The following is a 21150-nucleotide window of genomic DNA, read 5'->3' as shown; positions in this document are numbered from 1 at the left end:
CTTCTGCTTTGCCACTGTTGATCACAAAGTTAGAAATGAGCATAATATTGCCAGAATTTAATATTTGCTACTGTCCACTTTTGCCTCTCACTTTTTTTCTGGCAATTTCTGCTACATTTAGCAAGAGTCACATTCTGCCTTACGACCTGCTCATTTTTCATATGTGGCACAGAAGAGCCATAGAATCCGTGTGTGTGTGTGTGTGTGTGTGTGTGTGTGTGTGTGTGTGGTGCTTTACAGATGCTTTCAGTGTTCTCTGTAGATCAGTATGACTGCAGTGCTGGTTGGTGTGAGGACTGAATGGTTAATGTCATTATGAGGAGTGGGTATGTGTGTGGGTTTGTATGTGTGGATGAGGTGAGTTACTGTCCTGTGGCTTTCTCCAGGCGTCACGGAGAGAGTTCAGGGCGCACTTGGATGAGGTCATCACGCTCAAGTCAAGGTACTCTACCTTGGACCAGGTAAAGAGTTCTACTCTCCCCCTCTTCTCCATATAGATCCATATTCACACATGCACACATACATGCATGCACATGCACGCACACGCACACACACACACACACACACACACACACACACACGAGTGTGTCCTCTTGGCAAACGGCCCACAACCTATAGCTGGATGTCCATTTCTCAGCCTGCAGCTAATAATAAACAGCATACAGCATATAAATGACTATGCCTTTACATATTGGCATACATTATTCTCTGTCGCAATGAGCCAGCAAAATGGCTGTGAATTCCCACATTGTCCAGTCTACCCCTCCGAGTGGTTAATCACAGAGCAGAATCCCTTATTTTCGCTGACACTCACTCGTGAATAATTCATTCTCCATTAGTCTTCTCCAGTCACTCTGTCTTTATTTCACCCATTTACACGCATGCTGATTCTCTGGCCCGTGTGTGTGTGTGTGTGTGGTTGTGTGTGTGTGTGTGGTTGTGTGTGTGTGTGTGTGTGTGTGTGTGTGTGTGTGTGTGTGGTTGTGTGTGTGTGTGGTTGTGTGTGTGTGTGTGGTTGTGTGTGCGTGTGTGGGTGCGTGTGGTTGTGTGTGTGTGTGCGTGTGTGTGGTTGTGTGGTTGTGTGTGTGTGTGCGCGTGTGTGTGTGTGTGTGGTTGTGTGTGTGTGTGTGTGTGCGTGTGTGGGTGCGTGTGCGTATTGTCCACATTGTCCTCTTTACGTTGGGTTAGTTAGGAGTGTTTGCAGTTCTGTTTATGATTTCCATTCATTCATTAAGAGGTTCCTCTGGTCACTGGTCTGAGTAGAGTAGGACAGAACAATGAGGAAAGACGTGGGACGCCTCTGGCTTTATTAGCCCTTGTGTTTCAGCTATACATAGATTAGCGATATCATGTGGATTAGAATGATTTGTAGTTTGAGAAATATGCACAGTATCAACAGTTAGACCTACTTTCACCCATCCATGAGTCCATTCGCACATCCCTCCATCTGTCCATCCATCTGTGTGTCCCCTCCACCCAATCATTCATTCATCTTCCTCGGTACCCATCAAACTCTCAGATGCCGCCTGAACTCGGAGAGCAAATTATAATGCCGACTCAACTGCCCCCAGCTGCATTGGCCTTCAGGTCCCTGGGTGCCATAGAAACACAGATGCACAAAAAATATTGAACATGCTTCGCATTTCTGTTCCATCAGCCGGTTACGTTCCCACAGTGCAGCTTGTTCTGTGTCCTGCTTGCCATGCTGAGTTATACCATACCGTTCCTGGGCTGTGCCTCCTTGCTTACCCATGTTTCTTTGCTGGCTGGCACTGCCAGTACTTCAGTATATGATTATATCCCTGTGCACACCCTGTCCCTAACCAGATTTACACCCTTTTGTTGCAGTCTTAGCACTCTCTCGCTCTCATCAGTCGGCCTGTCTTGTACAAATTTAGCAAGTGCTGAGTCTAAATGCATTTGAACTCTTTCTCTCTTTTTTTTTTGGGTTTTGCAAGTCTCTCCTTTGCTCTGTCTGTTGTAAACCCCCTTTTGTTTCTGTCCGTTACCAAAGCTCCACTCTAGGCTGGAGGGGCTCAGAGCCGATCGCAGGAGCCATAGGACCTACGACTCGCGAGTAACTATTCCCCACCCTGCAAAAAAAAAAAAAAACAACCCACAACAAATTTAAAAAAAAAGAATATATATATATATATATATATCTAAAGGAGCTGCTTCCATCCGCAAACTCAGCTTTGCGTCAGGAGCTCAAACTCCTCGCTTACTCTTGCTCTTCTTCTCTCGTTTTCCTCCTCTTGTGCTGCTGTCACTCTTGTCTCTGTAGAAGCCGCTCTCTAACACTCTTTTATTAGCCATATGGTGTGTCAGAACCTCTTGTGGATGTTGAATTCTGTTCTGTGGTCCTTTTATTTTTGCCTTTCTCCTCCCTGGATTTTATGCCTAAGTTTGGCTTTGTTTAAAGATTCCTCCATTTAGATGCAGTGTGTCTTTGCTTCTGTGTGAGCTATGCCTCGTTGTCCTTTCTTTTTAATTCTTCTTGTCTTTTCTCACTCTCTTGATGCTGGATGTTGATCATCGAGTTGTTGTCATGTCGGTGCTAGTCTGTTGTATCTGGGTCATGAGTAGAAAGGGTTTGGGACCCTTGTTTATGTCGCTCCCTGTAGGCCAGGGTTTCACTCCTGTGGAGGACAATGGAGGGCTTTGCTTCAAGGTTTTGTTGCTTAAATATATCAGCAAGATCATAGATTTCTGTAATCCATGTGCACAGCAACAGACAATATCTTGCAACAAAAAAGCCCACTTGCAGACCCTTGGCCTAAGGGAACATTATATTGGAATTGTACATTTGTACCTTAACAATTTGACTGTTACTGTTTGAATGCATAATAGATATTGCTATTATTATTATTATTATTATCTTTTAAAGTGCTACTTAAACAATTTGTGTGGAAACTGTGTTCACAAAAAACCTTATGATAATAATGAAGATTAGAACTACAAAACAAGAGTACAAAATGATTGCGCTTGGGGTGAGCCTCTAACCATTACATCTCTGGCTCACCACTGCCCTCTATGTGTGACCCATTGCTCTCAGCTTTGGTCCTTCTGAATGGTTTTGAAATTGCATGTAACTATAACAAGAATAAAAACCCCATAGCAACAGCATGGTGATAATGATAATAATGGCGGTAGGACTGGAGAAGTCATGTGTGTCTTTGGGTTGTTTCTTTTGGTGGCTGTGTGTGGATGTTTAGATGACCACCCTAATCTTTTTGAAGCTAGTCAGTGGAATGCTGCTGTCCTGGACCAAGGACATCCGTTTCTTTGGGGATCTCATGGCATCTCTTCCTCTTTCTCTCCCCTTCTTTTTCCTTCTCTCTCTCATTCCCTCTCACTCTTTCTCTCTCTCTATCTGTAGGTACAGTCACGATGCGGCAGCAAAGAGAATATCCTGAGAGCCAGTGAGTGCTTGAAAAGGCTTGCAAAACTTGTGGGGGTGGTGAGGAATGGGGTGTGTGTGTGTGTGTGCATGTGTGTGCATGCGTGCACATGTGGGTAGGTAGTTGTGTATGGTCTACATTCATGGCTTTCTGATTGTGGGTGCACATGCACACAACATGTTCTGTCTCGTGTGTGTGTGTGTGTGTGTGTGTGTGTGTGTATATTTGAAAGCTCTTACCTCTGTCTCTGTCACAGGTCACAGTGCGGTGGACATCACTAAGGTGGCGCGGAGACACCGCATGTCCCCGTTTCCCCTTACCTCCATGGACAAGGCCTTCATCACTGTGCTGGAGATGACTCCTGTTCTGGGCACTGAGATCATCAACTACAGAGGTAGGACACTGACCACCCTACACTGTCACAGACAGACAGAATCAAAAGACCAAAGACCCCCACCCATAAGTCATTGCCATGCCATCCCTCATTCATTCGATCCCATGCTGACTCTTTCACTCTGGAAACAACCATGAGACGATCTCCCAAGGCTATAGTTGGCTTGGCTTTTTACACATGGCTCTTTAATTTATTACTTTTACCCAAACACTCGGAAATATATTTTTTCACTACAGTTATCTGAAAGAAATCACGGCATATTAGAGTTTTTGACAGAAAACAAGCTGAAGAATTATACTAAGTATTCAACAAATTTTCAGTGAGAAGAAAAAAGGGTGCGGTCCTGATATTCCAGCAAACCCAATTGATTGACAGCTTGCTGTCACATACTTCCAGCCTGTTCTGGTACTGAATCAGAGCTGAATATAAAGGCACAGAAAGCAAGAATCAGAACAATACAACCGTACATGCCCAAACCGACTAGGATACCGAAGTTCAGGCATGATGGAATGCTAGGTTTTTGTTTTCTGTCAAGATAAATACAAAACTATGGGCTTAGACACAAATGACTAACTCCATGTATGGCGAAAACGTTCATAGACTTCACTGCAGAATAACATATGGGAGTCAGCTCTCTGTTGAGAATAAAACTTAAGTAATCTTTATCCAACCTAAGGACCACCCATTTTGTGTCAGAGGGAGAGAGGTTCTGGCAAAATAAATCCATTCTTTACTAAACTTTGGACAGATATTCATAAGACACTTTGCATATGTATAACATTTGTGTGCACAAAAGAGAAAGATTAACCTAATTTGAAACAAAACAGTGATTTTAGGTTACCTGGGTCTTTAACATTCTACATTAAGGACCATGTCTTGACACACCACTTGGATACTTAAACATGTTTATAATATCTTGATGAGCATAACTAATTTCTAACATTAGTTTTATATTAGGCTTGTAAAGTGGTAGAAATAATATTTAAAGTTTACACTGTTTACAGTGAACACTCATGCATCATATCTGGAATTACCTAAATATAGTGGTTCTTACTTTTTGTGAAATAATTGTTTTACTGTTTTACTGTTATATCACATGTTAAATTGGGTAATTCATTAGCTCTTAATCAGTAAATCAATCAATGAACATTGAAGATTAGTTTTTTCAACATGTGATGAGTCCTTTCAACTTTGACTAAGCAATAATCCAGTTTCATGAGAAATCTAAAGTTTTTGTCAGTAAACAACTGATGTTAGGGTGTTATAGAAGAATCCAAGAGAGCATACAGTCAGAAACCTTTTATCACGAGGTGAGTTTGTTGCAGACAGAACTCTAATTATACTAACTCTAGAAATTGAATATGAGAGGTGCTATATAAATTATTATTATTATTAGTAGTAGTAGTAGTAGTAGTAGTAGTATTTATTACTAGCCAACATAAGATATGGATGAGGCATTGGTGCACCTGGCAACCTGAATATATAATTAGCATAGATGGATTTTTTCATAGTGATTTTTTTATTCATTGTGTTTAATATTCCATGGCAGTAAGATAAAGTTAACTGCAATTATTCATGTCAGTCTGTGGATTCCCATACAGAGTCTCCAAAAATGATTTATGCAAGCCAGTTTAGAGTATAGAAGTAACGTGAGCGTCAAGGTGTTGGATGGTGCAAGTGTCAATATGAAAAATACTGGTTTAGGGGGGGACAATGCGTGGAACTTAATGTTCACAGACTAGGATTGTTTTTGCTCAATAAAAGAATGGCAACAATGGAACCAAAAAAGTGAAACACTACTTTAACTGTCTGGGATGAATGAAAAATATTCATCCCAGTAACAATTGTCAGGGTATGTGTCACAGATCAGGCACAGATCAGGCCTGATTGTGTTTTCCATTTCTTTATATGTGATGGAGCTACTGTGCACTGCTCACAAGTGCAGTTTAAAGATTAACTTGAGAAATATTCAAGAGCCACAAATGACCAAGAACTGGGAAGCCATTTCTGTGAGAAGTTTATAAACAGATAAAGTGGAGACATTTGTGGCAGTATATGCACCATAACCATTTCAGCTTTTCAGTGGACTGTGCTCATTGAAGCATTCCCAGCACATAATAAGACTGGCCTCCTTGTAAATAGATAGCTGCTCAGTGTTGACTACACTCACACACACTAATCAGAAATGCGATCCACTTGCCTTGCTCAAGTTTAGTCCAAGTTGTCATCTTTTGTTTATGTCTCTCGTTCCATTGTTCATCTCATCTGCCAATCTGCTCGTACTCATCCATCTCAATCAGGTCACTTACTCAGCTCCGCTCTGAGCTGTTAAGTGTACACTCTGTTCGAGGCCATGTTGCTCATTCCATGCTTTAATGCACTGAGTGGACCTGAATGAGTAAACAGAAGAGGAGACTGAGCTCCAGGGTAATGCCACAAAATCGCAGCGCGTGTTGTGGGTTTCTGAAGCTTAGGAAAACCACCAGTCTGTCGATGTAGACAGTTGGCGAAAGGCCACAAAAGATAAAAATGTGCAAACAGCAGGTATGGTCACATTCCAGTATTTGGCTGCCAAAAGCTCCCCCAGACTGGGTTACTTCCCATGGCTTTTGATTTAACCCATAGTCCGTTTGCACTGCAGTAGCGAGGGGCCTCTGGCTTTCTGTGCTGCTGAAGTGCGGCCCATGTCTGTTCCCTTTGGCACTTCCTGATCTTCATGCACATTGCCAACCCAGCCGAGCCCTCCGCATGCAGGCTCACCTTGCCACTCAGCTGCCGCCTAGTGGGCCTCAATCTCAGATCTTTATGATGAGGGATTGTGTGGTTGCCCGTGTGGTAGTGATGCTTGCCCTGCGTGTGGCAGGCCCCGGCGCAGGTGACATGGTCCCTCCAGTGCAGAAAGGCGTCTGGCGCCTGACTGGCTCCGACTGGAGGAAGGTCCCTGTCTGTTCTGGTGCCAGAGCAAAGCCAGAGAGGAGAACCCCCTGGCATCACACAGGTCAGTGTCCCCCCCAATGCCCACCCCCCCAGCTGCCAGTCGCCTCATTCCCGACCCCCATCCTCTCATCTAGGCCGGGGTCCTCCATGGAGTGGCTCCCATACCTGCTTCAGATATGCTTCACTTCCAGGACAGCAGGAGGTGATTTGAGAGCAACACACTACTTCTATTGCTTCTGCATGACCAGTTTTTGGTCTTACACATGGGCTTCATATTATAATCAGATGAGGATGGTGAGTTTCATTTTAGTAAGGTAGTATTGAAGTTTCTTTCTGCAGCAAAGCTTAGAAGGGGCCTTAGAAGAAGCCATAGAAAGCATAGAGGGGGCCATGCTTTCTCTTCCTTCTTTAGGTGATATGTGCAATCACAGTTCTGTATGGGTTCTTAAAGGGGGTCAAAACCATGTCTGGGAATAGTGTGGGGAAAATACACGAAAGCAGTTCACAGAAAAAAGAAAGCACAAAGTTGAAATGTTTGCTTTTGCTCCATAAATGTAGGAGAATTTATATGAGGAGAAGTGAACCATTTTGGGAGATCTGTTTGCCCATTAGCTGCCTCAACACCAAAGAAACAAATTAATGAATTAAATGTATATGAGAAATACCTATACATTTTGCCATCAGACTGTAAGTAAAAATAAGTACATTTAAACTTAATTTAAAATAAGAAAAATAATGGTTGTTAAAAAAAATCAACATCTCCTGTACAAACAGAACAACTCCATGACAAAGGCAGGGCACTTGACAGATTCCCAATCAGAAATGGTTTCAACTACAGTAACATACTTTCCAACCAAGACATTTACAAGTGCTTTTGCCTTGCCCACTGCGTCTTATAGGGTCGGTTTTGTCATTTCCATGTTTTATATTATTTATATTCAGACTGATTTTTTTTTTTTTGAAAGGACTACTTATGTTGATTTGATTGGATAACTTGATGCTAATTTCTGATATCCTGTTAAAAGCAAATGAACAGCCACTTTAGTGATAGCACATATTAAGCCCAGTCCAGAAAATCTTTTTAAAATGTCCACACACACTCAAGTAATTGTACATTTTTTGACATGGCATTGTTCACACATCAGGATTGCTATTGATTATTTTTCAACCATTTTTGTTTCAACAGTTAATAAAATAAGCGCAGGATTTATGAAACAGTGAAGACTTGGAGAAGCTCACTTAGAATGATCTAAGGAGGGAAAGTTGTGTGGATATCAGTATGCAAGAGACTTGTGATTGTATAAGCTTCAGAATCCATGTGTTTATTCTTAGCTGCTTGACATTTAAGAGTATAGAAGGCAGAAGGTAGGATAGAACCTGTCATGAAGGACCCCAACAAAGGCTAAACACCATCCAATTACAGACCAGTAACCTGCCTGTCCTCAATATGAAAGCTCTTGTCAGGAATACAGTCCACAAGGTTGAATGAGTATATGTGCAATTACACAAGCACTGCTCATAAGGGGATTGTTAACACCACTAGAGTCTCAAAGTACTGCCTACTGTCACAGTAGTCCACCAGGATTCTAAGACCAGATAGATGAACCTAAGCATTTCCTGGATTGACTACAAGACGGCTACAAGTCATCAGTTAATGCCACACACCATTGAATGCTTAGCTCTTTGTCAAATCAATAAGACAGTAAGGGCCTTCATTAAGGACTCAGTGGAACACTGAAAGACAACAATAGAAACCAACTTGAAGACAATTGTCCTGGTCACCATAAAGTTTTGTTTATACCAAGGAGATGCCCTGTTGCAAGTGCTGTTTTGCATAGGCCTAGATCGCTTCAGCCAGATTGTCAATAACAGTGGGTACTGGTATAGATTCAGGAGCAGAACTACCATCAGCCAACAACTGTTTATAGATAACATCGAGCTGTACACCAAGAAGGAAATGGACATTGACTCACTGATCCACCTGACCAGGATCTATAGCAAGGACATAGGTATGCCATTCAGGCTGGAGAAGTGTGGTTGGCCGATAGTTAAAAAAAGAGGAAAAGTGATCACCAGATGCCAGCCAGAAGGAGGGAGAAGGGGCCTACAAAAATTTAAGATCTGCTGGCCAGGGAGATTGGTGAAACATTCATGAATAAATTATACACTTAAGCAATGGCCCTCAAAAATGAGCTGATGAGGGAGTATCTCAGTGAGATGGGGGACATGGTCACTGTGGAAGCAAAGGAGTATGGAATGTAACACCGACAGACAGCAGAGGTGACATAAGACAATCTTACCTGGCTGGAAAAAGCAGGACTGAAGGCCAGCTTAGCATCACTAATCATGACGGCACAAGATCAAGCCCTAAGCATGTGGTGGATCGAAATGGATGTATCACATCAGACAAGACCCAAAATGCAGACTGTGTAAAGGAACTTCTGAGAGAATCCAGCACCTAGTAGCAGGATGCAAGATGCTGGCAGGGAAAGCATACACTGAATGACAGAACCAAAGATCATGTACTGGAACATATGCAAAGAATAAAAGCTGCATACCTCCATGTCCAAACAGGAGGAACTGCAGAGTGTTGGGGAACAACAAGGCTGTGGGACAACAAGGCTGTAGTGACAAACAGCCAGATACTGTGATAGTGGACAAGATGTGGAATACAGCAATGGTAATAGATGTACTCTTCATAGAATGTGGAAGGTTAACTCAGTTTGTTGCACTGGAGATGGGGGCACTTGGGGCTGTGACCCCTAAGATGGAGTGGCTCCAAGAGATAACATCAGTCTCATTTCAGAAGAGCACAATCCAGGGAGCAGCAAAAATACTGAGCCGCACCCTCAGACTCTCAGAGCTCTGGTAGATGGTCCAAGTGTGAAAGAAGAAAAAAGATATGACCACTTACTGAGTCATACAAAGATATACCAGTCAGGTGACAGGTGAAGTGAATAAAATTCATTATTCCGTTATAATGGCACCTGCCAATGGATGGGATATATATTAAGCAGCAAGAGAACAGACAGTTCTTGAAGTTGGTGTTAGAAGCAGGACAAATTGGCAGTCATAAGGATCTGAGCAGCTTTGATTGCTGGAGGACTGGGTCCAGAGCATCTTCAAAATGGCAGGTCCCGATATGCTGTGCTTGGTACATACCAAATGTGGTCCATAAAAGGACAATGGGAGAATGAATGTGGCCTGATCTGCTGTGGACAGCCAGGTGTGTATGCATCATTTATTTGGCAAAGAAGTAGCATCAGGATACACTATGGTAAGAACGCTAGCTGTCAGAGGCAGTACAATACTTTGGGGAATGTTCTGCTGGGAAACCTTAAGTCCTGTCATTCATGTTACTTTGACACAAACCACATACCTTAACATTATTGCAGACCAATGGTAATGATATTCCCTAATGCCTGTGGCTTCTATCAACAGGATAATTCACCCTGATACACTGCAAAAATTGTTCAGGAACAGTTTGAGGAACATGACAAAGACTTCAATGTGTTGACCTCCAAATTCCCCAGATCTTGATCCAACCAAGCATCTGAGAAATGTACTGGGCAAACAAGACTAATCCATAGAGGACCCACCTTGCTTAAATAATCTGCTGCTAGCATCTTTGTGCCAGATACCTCAAGAAGGTTAGAGCTGTTTTGGCAACACGAGGGAGGCCTTCACAATATTAGGCAGGTGGTGGAATTTAGTTCTGATTTAAATTCTTCTGCATTTGCATGCATTGCTAATACTAATAAAACCAAAAACAGTCAGTGATGTAATATAGTCCTACAGTTGTTTTTTTGTTTGTTTTCTTGTCTGTTTAAATCAAATTCAAATATCACTATTAAAATCCTTGTATTAACTTCTGTTACTTGTTTTATTTTGTTTCAATTATTTTTTACAAGCAAATAACAATTGAGAGGAGAAATAAATTTTGCTTCAGTGAAGCTGGACTGTTAAGCTGTGTTGGCATTTAATTAGCTGACATCCGTTATATCAACAACCAGGTTTTTGGGTCAGTGTTAGATTCTGCCTTGACCTGACTCTGTTAGGATCATTATGTTGGGTTAGCATCAATTTTTTCACTTAGACATATTTTTGAGATCATTGTAAGGACTGGCATGTTCATATTAGAATTGATATTTTGGCCTAGGACCCGTTTACAGGCGAGAGGTCTTGTCATACAGACCTTGTGTGTGCAAGTGTTCAGTTTGCTAATCACTGGCGAGGCACGCAGTTCATGCCTTGTGTTGGTGCCACAGGGATTCAATGCAGCTGGGCTGTCATCATCTAGGGATGCGTGCATGTTCTTCATGTAGATATCTCTGGACCCATCTGTCTGATCACACAATCCAGACATATACATTTAGAGCCTCATCAGATGTGGCGTTTTCGAAAAATCTGCTTTACTCAGCTTTCAATGAGAAGACCTCACTTCATCTTCAACTCTGCCTGTCTGTTGGTCTGTATCTTTTCCACTGTATCATATTTGCTCTTTCTCCTGTCATTATATCTCTCTGTCTTTGTCTTTCTTTGTACTTTGCACCTGCATTCTGCACTCAATCAGATGTGAGGCGAGACTTCTCTGGTCTTTTCTGCTGAGTGTGTTCATGTGTGCATGTGCACACAGGTTGTTAAAGGAACAGAAGAGAAGAAAATGAGTACATGTTTCTCTAAATCTAGCCCATTTTGCTAGCTAATCATTATGGCTTCTTATTTGATGTCTTGTTTCTTATTTTTCCTTGTTTTTTCCACTTCAACATCCCGTTGTTCTGATCTCCGTGTTCAGAACAGGGACAGGACATGTCTTTGCTCTCTCCAGTAGAACATTAAAGTTATGTCAGCATCGTTGACACCATGTTCTTATGCCTATGTAAGGTAACTGAATCTAAAGAGTTTTTGTCAATGAGACAAATGGACTTTTTGAAAATCGCCTTTGTCGCACCCTGTTATAAACACCAGGTGGGCCTTAAGTATGATGTTCCCCCAAATATCACTTGATACTTGATGATACTTTTAATTATGTGGTTGTTAGAGTTTATTGCTACAAGTAAGTTAAAGCTGCTTCACATGTAATTCACCTCATAAAACTAGCAATCTCTTCTGTTATTGTAGGTTTTTTTCACTTGCAGGTTTGTTTTTCATTACTTATCCTTGTCAAACTTCAGTTCGCTATAGTAAGTTAGAGCTATTTTATAGGTAATATATATTAATAATATATTAATATTAGTTAATTTTCTTCATCTGGTATTGATGCGATAGAACTTTCCCCAGTGTGCTTGCTTAGACAATGCCTACAAGCTGACCTGCATTCAAACTACACTGCTCAACATAAGCAAACTGAAAGTGGTTTTCAGCCCTTATAATACTCCTCTAGTCATCCTTGATAAAGGCTGACAAGCCGCCAAGGGATATGACCACTGTAACCTACCTTGCTGTCAAATAAGAATATGCACATAGCATATTTGAATTTCAACTACTCAGTGACCTCATATTTCAGAGGATCCAGTGACATTTGGGAGAAAAACGTGTAGGTCAAAAACATATCGGATTCTAAACATTTTTATTCATCACAGGGCATGATGGAATCAATTTTTGAAAATTTTGACACCATTTTTTTCTGAAGCAAAAAACCCTTTAGACCCAGAGTTCATATTGGGCCTGACAACTACTGGATGACGTGCAGCTCCAGGGTTCTATAGCCTCCACAGCAGCACACTCCACATGCATGCGCTTTAAGCTTCTAAGACAAAGTTTTAATCATAAATATGTGTAAGTTGTTTTCTTTTCAAAAAACCCTGGGGACATACAAATGGGATACTTGGAGTACTGGGATGCTCAGTGTTTGACAACATTAACAAATAATTAAGTTAATCGTTTTTTGTTTTTTTCATTTTTGTCTTTTTTATGTTCTTGTATATATGTGTATGTTTAGAACCACTTTAAACAATGTTTGTAGTTTCTCTTTTTCAATCTTTTTCTAAAGCTGTTTATGTACTATAATGGAAGTTGTTCTCTGTGTTTTTGTATTGCTATAGATGGAATGGGTCGAGTACTAGCTCAGGACGTCTATGCCAAAGACAACCTGCCCCCTTTTCCAGCCTCAGTTAAAGATGGCTATGCTGTACGAGGTGAGGGCTTCAGTGTCATCAAACCATTGGTTCTGTAGTCCTAAAAAAATGGCTTTACTTAAATGTCTGCTTCAGTTTCTTTCCAAAATAAGCAAATATTTCTGGGTTTCCCTCTGTGTTCTTCAGCTGCTGACGGCCCAGGAGATCGCTTCATCATTGGGGAGTCCCAGGCTGGGGAGCAGGTGAGACACACACACACACACACACACCTACACACATACACATACACAGATGGTTAAACATATTGTGTCTGTAGACAGCTTGGGAACTCTGCTGGAAAGAAAAGCTGTGGTCAGTGTGAATGAGTGTGTGCATGCATATGCACATGGGTCTTTATGTTTAAGTGTTTACAGAGTTCCCTGTGGTTTCCGGTGTTTAATTCCTATATATAGTATATATAGAATATAGATTTATCTGACAACTCTCTAGTATAATGAGAATAAAATGTTTTATCCAGATTAGGTCCAGTTGCTGTTTATAATCTATTACAAGGAAGATATGACATACACTCACCAAATACTATATTAAAAACACCTACCTTATACCTGCATTCACTGATTACTTTATTTGGCACACCTATTTTACTGGTATGTTTTCCAGAATACATGTGTGCCATTCAAGATCGTATTCTAGTTTCCATGCTCTACAGCCAGCCACTCTCTGCCTAGTTCATCTCTGGTCAGTTTCTGACGACAGGGCCATAGCAATGACACTGACATGGCAGTTACTTTCTAATGGCTGTGTTGATATGAATGAGAGGCGTAGCAGTGCTGCTGGAGATTTTAAATGTCAAAGCCAACAGCAGTCCTGTGCTCAGCAAGTGGCCACTGATGGAGAGGAGGACTAAGACAAACTAAGCAGGGCATGAGATGGGCTATAGTCTTTGTGTGTGTGTGTGTGTGTGTATGTGTGTGTGTGTATGTGTGTGTGTGTGTATGTGTGTGTGTATGTGTGTGTGTATGTGTGTGTGTGTGTATGTGTGTGTGTGTATGTGTGTGTATGTATGTGTGTGTGTGTATGTATGTGTGTGTATGTATGTGTGTGTATGTATGTGTGTGTATGTGTGTGTGTGCGTGCGTGCGTGTGTGCGTGCGTGTGTGCGTGCGTGTGTGCGCGCGTGTGCGCGCGCGCGTGTGCGCGTGCGTGTGTGTGTGTGTGTGTGTGTGTGTGTGTGTGTGTGTGTGTGTGTGTGTGTGTATATGTGTGTGGGGGGTGTTTAGCCCACTCACACAGTGATGCCAGGCCAGGTGATGCGGGTGACGACAGGAGCTCCTATTCCATGTGGGGCAGACGCTGTAGTGCAAGTAGAAGACACAGAACTGCTGCGGGAGTCTGAAGACGTGAGTGTCATTACCAAGCTCTTCTCTCTTCCTCTAGCTCTTCTCTCTTCCTTGCCACCTCTTCTTTCCCCCAGCACTTCTCTCATCCTCTCCAGTTCTTCTCTCTTTTCCTCCAATTCTTCTGTTTTCCTCCAGATCTTCTCTCTTCCTCCCTGGCTCTTCTCTCTTTCCATACAGGGCTTCTCTCTTCCACCTGCTTCCAGCATTGTATTCCTTAGTTCCCCTCATTCTTCCATCTTATCTCAGCTTTAGATGCCATAGTAAGTGTAATTTGCAAAATGCTCTGTAAACATTGCCAACATCTTTGAGAAGGCATGGACCAGAAAGACATATATTTCCAGAGTCTTCTGCAATACACAATTTACACACACATAAACACTTATACGCTGTGTATTTTAGGGAACAGAAGAGTTGGAGGTGCGGATTTTGGTGCAGGCTCGGCCTGGCCAGGACATCAGGTCAGTGGGAGTGCGACATCTTCCCTTCTCACTTTTTAACTTGCTAGCAGACACATCCAGTCAGTTGCCATGTTAAACTCTGTGCCCTCTCTCTTTGTTGAGTCAAATGAGTGGACTCCATGACAGCTAGGTCCTTCATGGGCTGTGTAATTCACCTACAGGCCAATAGGTCATGACATAAAGCGTGGTGAGTGTGTGCTGGCGAAGGGAACACACATGGGCCCATCTGAGATCGGCCTGCTGGCCACTGTGGGCGTCACAGAGGTGGAGGTGCACAAGTTCCCTGTCGTAGCAGTCATGTCCACTGGTAATGAAGTGAGTAAATCCTGCAGTAATGAGTTTCCTGTTTTACACTTTCCACCTCACACACATATACACACACACACACACACACACACACACTTTGTTTAAATCTTACTCAGCCACAATCAGACTTCCACATCATTATTTGTGTGTGTGTGTGTGTGTGTGTGTGTGTACATGCTTGTGCATGTGTGTGCGCGTACATGCGTGTGTGTTTTGTCTGTGTAGTTGTTGAACCCTGAAGATGACCTCCATCCAGGAAAGATCAGAGACAGTAACCGATCTACGCTGTTGGCCACCATCCAGGAGCATGGCTACCCCACCATTAACCTAGGCATCGTCGGAGACAAGTATGCGCTCGTGGCTATCCCTGTGTGCCATGAATTACAGCCTGTAAACCAAAGACTTCCATGAGCCAGTGGCATACTGAGGCTAATGTACTTCCGTGACGGCCAAAATAATGGTAGAAAGAACTGAAAGTTACACTGTACATTTTAGTTCAGTGTGATTTCTCTATGTGTTAATTGAACACCAGCAATTGTATTGTTGCTTGGTTGAATGAATTCATTCTATAGTCGTGAAAAGTACCACTTTGGTTACTACTGTTTTTCATCATTTTTACGTTGATTATTTCCATTACTGGGAACTTTAATTCCACATTTAAAAATCTTCATCCTACTTTGTTTCTTTGGTAAGTCTTTTAGTGAGGTATATTAATTTAAAATCTAAATGATCTATGTAAGAAATTGCTTCTTTTGAATTCTCTGAAGGTCATGTTGTCAGTGACATTTAATGCTGATGTTCTTACATGTTTAAATGGCATCGTATTTGCCATAGTAGCTGCATTTGAAGGTGGGGCTTTTTGTGAGTTTACTCTTGCTATATCAAGGGATCTTGACACTGCTATCATATACTTTCAATGTTTAATTTTAATAATCATCATCATAATGGTCATAATAATCATAACTTTTTAACAGCACAACATAATTTTTCTTTTGATAGTACACTTTGGAGGCCTTTTAACAAAGTAATTACAATATATTTTTACTTTTAAAGAACTGGGGTGCTTCATCCAGTAGGGACTTCATCCACTAGTGTTTATGATTCCATAAGTCACATTAGACTCTGGAAGACATATTGTCATATCTGTGCAATAGAAAAAAGGCAGCATATTCCCTTCGGTATTTAGTAACTATGGAAAGAAATGGATGAAAGTAATTTTGTCCGTGTCCTTTCATCCCTGTTTGTGCATGCAGCCCAGATGACCTGCTGAATGCCCTGAATGAGGGCATTAGTCGTGCAGATGTCATCATCACGTCGGGAGGAGTGTCCATGGGAGAGAAGGTGAGAAGGGCTTTAGTTAAGCGGGCACAATAAAATCTTACTGTGTAAAGGTTATGGCTACTTTCCAAACCTCAAAGTTCACAAGTGCTCCCTCCCTCCTTTTCGTACTTGTAAGGGCACATTTAATTAAAAGTAAGTGTTGGCTGTGTTCATACAGTCTCTGCAATCATGTGTGCTGTCTGCACATATACTCTCTTTCTAGATCAGTGATGCATGTTATTTCAGTTTGCATTTCAGTTTGCACTGATATTGGATCAGCATTATATTTGTGAATATGCACCTTTAATGCCATCTAGTGTTACTGTGTGCTCCCTACAACAAAGCCACATTTGTTAGCTAGACTTGTTTGTTTCCTTGGTCCCTCATGGTCTGTCTCCCTGAGGGTGGGGAATGTGTTTTCAGCACACTTGAATCCATGCACACCCACAAACACACACCCACACACAAATACCTAATTAAGATGAGTATTTTTATTTTTATTTTCTTTGTGGTGCCATTAGGACTACTTAAAACAGGTTCTGGATATTGACCTCCATGCCCAGATCCACTTTGGCCGAGTGTTCATGAAGCCAGGGTGAGCAGAGGGTGTGGCTGGGGTACAATATCTATCCCTAAATACAAGCAGCTACGAGAAGAATCTGATCACCTGCCAATCACTATTTTTTTCCTTCTCTTTCCAGTCTTCCCACCACATTTGCCACTTTAGACATTGATGGCAGTCGGAAGCTCATCTTTGCTCTGCCAGGTATGCTTCTGTGTACTGGAATAAAATGAGCTGTGTGTAAAGTGTACCAAGCTGCTGTGGTGTAATGATGACTTTAAGACAATCCTCAGGGCTTCCTGTGATATTTTTCAGCAAAATATGTGTGCAGGCAAAAATAGCACGTCTATTATTTTGCTAAGAATTTACTGAAAATCATATACACAATATACATAACATGCTCAGATAAGAAGATTCCATTGAGAATTGCTTTGGTATATATCATTTGATCTCACAAAGAAAGCATCTCTCAGCTTTTACTCCTCAATCTCTCAACTCCAAATCTGACTTCCTAATTGCTGGGCTTCTCCCCTCGGTGTGAGATATTTCCAGCCAATGAGAACTGCCCCTCCCCGCCTCAGGTCAGCCAAAGACTATCCCTTACTCACCTCTTTTTACTGAAAAGTGTCTCCTTCATCCAATCAGTGGCCCTCTGGCCTCTGCCTATCCCCACCCTCCCTCCCTGCGCAGCCAATCCTGAGCCCAGCTTGTGCCCTCGCTGAGGCAGGCCGGGCGAGGCAGTGATGACAGCGGCTGTTTCTATATTCCCCCCTTTTAAAGGTAATTTCACCTACAGAGACACAGGGGCAACTCTCCTCGAGGCCGTGCCCATGAGCGACAGCGAGGCCAGCAGGCTGCCTCTGCCTCCTCCCCCACGCCGAAGTAAGGAACTCCCCGCCTTCGCCCTGAGCTCAGAAAACGGAAAACACACTGCATATTAAGATACCAGAATTTAGACCCTAAGCAACTGCATCAGAAACAAACAAAACAAAACCACATCGGATACAGAAGACATTTGTGTCTGTTCTGACGGTTGGCCTTGTTTGGTACCATCTTGCTGTTGTGAGCTACTTCAGCCAAGCAAACACATATACATATATACATATATTTATATATGGGATAAAGCATCAAAATGAAACAGATAAGGAAGTATACGGAGTACTCTTGTTCTGCCATTCTTTTGTGATATTTTTCTGTTCTGTTTTCTGAGAGAGAAGCGTTTTAAACTAGTGGGTCTGTGCTTTTGTGTGTTGATGCTGGTTCTGTTGCTGGTTTCAGTCCTGTGCTTCTCCCTAAGCCTCCTATGTCCGTGTCTCATGCTGCGGATTGATGTCATAAAGCTGCTGTATGTCTGGAGCGCTCCTCTCCTCTCCTCTCTCCTCTCCTCTCCTCTCCTCTCCTCTCCATCTTTGAAATTGTGGAGAATGCTTGCGTGTCTGACACACTCTCCTGCCTTGTTTGGCAGTAGCAGTGTGGGGACTCTCAGACTACCTTGTGTGAAGGCATTCCTGAAGGTCACGGTGACTTGTGTGTCTGGAGCTGATCCACGTCCTCTGTATGGCCTCTCCCCCCACCCCACTGCCTCATGAGCCCTCACAAAATGCATTCCACCCTCTCCAAGCCCCAAACTTGTGCACACACTGATGAGGCCTCCTCATACAAAAGAATTTCAGAGATCTTGCCCCAGATCACTTCCCTTGCCCCAGGTTACAGCTATTATACCTTTAACATCTAACTCATCCTCTGCCTCTCTCTCTCTTTCTCTCTCTCTCTCTCTCTCTCTCTCTCCCTCTCTCTCTCTCTCTCTCTCTCCCTCTCTCTCTCTCTCTCTCCCTCTCTCTCTCTCTCTCTCTCTCTCTCTCTCTCTCTCTGTCTGTCCCTGTCTGTTTTTCTCAGGCAATCCGGTGTCGGCTGTTGTTACCTGTAACCTCTTTGTTATCCCTGCCCTACGGAAGATGCAGGGCATCCTTGACCCACGACCCACCATCATCAAAGCCAGGGTAAGCACAGTCCTTAATACTGATGAGGGAAGTGAGACTGTGTTATTCACTTTTGCTTGGATGTCATCAGCATGTGTCCATTTGTCTGTAGCTCTCCTGCGACGTTAAGTTGGACCCGCGTCCAGAGTACCACCGCTGTATATTGACGTGGCACCACCAGGAACCCCTTCCCTGGGCACAGAGCACAGGTAAGACTGAACACATTGTCACATGTTGCAGATTTTGCCAAAAGTCAACTTTTGGCTTAGTTTGGCATACATGCGTGTTATCTTCTTCACCCTGTATGACGCATTGTTTCTTCTCTGTCAGGAAACCAAATGAGTAGTCGGCTAATGAGCATGCGCAGTGCCAACGGCCTTCTGATGTTGCCTCCTAAAACAGAGCAATACGTGGAACTGCACAAGGGCGAGGTGGTGGATGTCATGGTCATAGGACGGCTATGATGTCATCTTAAGGGCACAGACCAGGAAAGAGAGAAAAGTGGTGCATGTCCACATATCATTTACTATACTGTAATATGCAACGGCACAGCTAGTTTTTATTGATTTGGATAAAGTTGATCAAGTATAATCAACATTTCAAACAAATACAAACATATGAAAAATTTATGGAAATAAGACTTCAAAGATAGTATTTCAAAGAAAGAAAAATATACCTTTTAAATTAATATAAATATATATAAATAAATAAATAAATAAATAAATTATATATATATATATATATATATATATATATATATATATATATATATATATGAGACACAAGAGATTTATTCTGTTTTATATATATATATATATATATACACACACACACACACACACACACACACATATATATACACACACACACACACACACACCATCATATTGAGCAACTATTTCATCACAATTGCTTTTGTGTGTTCAGTGCTAAACCTTATAGCAGTAGCATTTTAATAAAGATCTGTAGGCGCCTGTCAAATACATCTGAAAACCTATTTTCTCATTAATAGAAAATGTGTTTTTGAGGGACGAAAGCACTTGAAATGATGTCTGAGACCCTTTTGGTTCCCTGGCACAAGGCAGTGCTTTTTGGACTACTGAAGGTGCACTAAGGTGATCCGGCTTTTCCCTTTAGTATTATACTGTATGCTCCATGGAAGCTTCATTAGATATCATAAAGGCCTCACAAATCTGCTTTGCTCGTTGTTTATCTCGTGAGTCGTGTTTATGTGCGCAGTGCCAAAGGCCTGGGCTGCTGGGGAGGTTGCATGGTTATGAAACTGAGAGACAGAGGGCGCCACTGAGTAACGCAGACAGTGTAATCTACACATTGTATGCAAATAAGGTTCTTAGCATGTGGTGGTTTGGAAGTCAGCAAATCAGCACAGATGTGCATCAGACCTGCCTTACTGAAATGCATTGAGAGCTTTGAATGGTCCACAGGCTACCTCAGTCCAGAACACCTTTCATAACCACATCTCCTCATTGCTCTGCCCCTATTACCCCTCAATCCTACCTTCTATCCATTCTCTTTAACCAGCCCGGCCCACCCCTAGAGGCTTAGGGAGCTGGGACCTTTTATTTGGGCGACTTTAAAAGGACGATACAGCTTATTTAAGTGCTGGCAGCCTTTTTAACCTAAAGATATATAATGTACAGTCAAATAAAAGCAAAAAGTCAATACAAGAAAGATGTACAGATATGTGACCAGCACTATGGAATACACTGAAGCAATGAGGAGACGATGAAAACGTCTGTACTATAATAAAATTTTCTGTAATGATATTAAAACTGATGAGAGAATTCAAATCCTTGATCATTATGTACAAATGTGTTTCAGTTTCTCTTTTTAAAATAAACATTGAAAGCTGGCGGAAGTATCTCATTTTAATCTTTTGTATTCAAATATATCCATGCTGGTTTGCATACAATGCTGTGTGCTTGTTTTGGATATTATAAAACATCCAGAATACAGGCATCTCTCTCATAAATCTTATAATCATGAACACATATTTAAGCATGCAAACATGTATTAGTGACATTAACGCTCTTAAAAATAATCAGAATTGCTTTTTAAACTATTAATAGAATTATTAATAGAAGAGTATAACATCTGGAGACCTTGCACAACAAAATGTTTACATTATTTAAAAAAAATTCTATGTGCTATTTACTTGTTTTCTTTTTACATATAATTTTTTTTTCCTAAAATGCAGAAATGTTTTTTATTCTTATTTTTATTGTTTTATAGATGGACAATAGTACTGCATATAGTTTGACAGTCTTAGCCTACCTGGGTAACTTCCCAATCAGC

General features: G+C 41.8%; 1 protein-coding gene across 13 annotated transcripts in view; it reads left to right on the top strand.

Moving 5' to 3' along the window:
- gphna (gephyrin a) overlaps positions 1–20708 on the top strand; it is a 65400-nt gene extending 44692 nt beyond the window's left edge. For 5 of the 13 annotated variants that reach the window (XM_081721174.1, XM_081721172.1, XM_081721171.1 and 2 more), the window contains 17 exons: positions 387–461; positions 2015–2077; positions 3380–3422; positions 3658–3795; positions 12777–12869; positions 12996–13051; positions 14090–14209; positions 14609–14667; positions 14829–14982; positions 15199–15320; positions 16227–16314; positions 16815–16888; positions 16995–17059; positions 17636–17737; positions 18752–18855; positions 18947–19043; positions 19165–20708. In XM_081721174.1, the coding sequence (XP_081577300.1) occupies positions 387–461; positions 2015–2077; positions 3380–3422; positions 3658–3795; positions 12777–12869; positions 12996–13051; positions 14090–14209; positions 14609–14667; positions 14829–14982; positions 15199–15320; positions 16227–16314; positions 16815–16888; positions 16995–17059; positions 17636–17737; positions 18752–18855; positions 18947–19043; positions 19165–19298 (1587 nt within the window). In that variant the 3' untranslated portion in view covers positions 19299–20708. Of the gene's footprint in view, positions 1–386; positions 462–2014; positions 2078–3379; positions 3423–3657; positions 3796–12776; positions 12870–12995; positions 13052–14089; positions 14210–14608; positions 14668–14828; positions 14983–15198; positions 15321–16226; positions 16315–16814; positions 16889–16994; positions 17060–17635; positions 17738–18751; positions 18856–18946; positions 19044–19164 lie in introns of those variants that run through there. The other 8 variants (XM_035532999.2, XM_081721173.1, XM_027014060.3 and 5 more) reach the window with 5 other exon arrangements.
- Positions 20709–21150: the final 442 nt, after the last annotated feature.

The sequence above is a fragment of the Electrophorus electricus genome, chromosome 10 (assembly GCF_041902795.1).
Source record: "Electrophorus electricus isolate QZ-2024a chromosome 10, ASM4190279v1, whole genome shotgun sequence".
Lineage (NCBI taxonomy): Eukaryota > Metazoa > Chordata > Actinopteri > Gymnotiformes > Gymnotidae > Electrophorus > Electrophorus electricus.
This window is presented reverse-complemented; position numbering and strand designations above follow the sequence as displayed.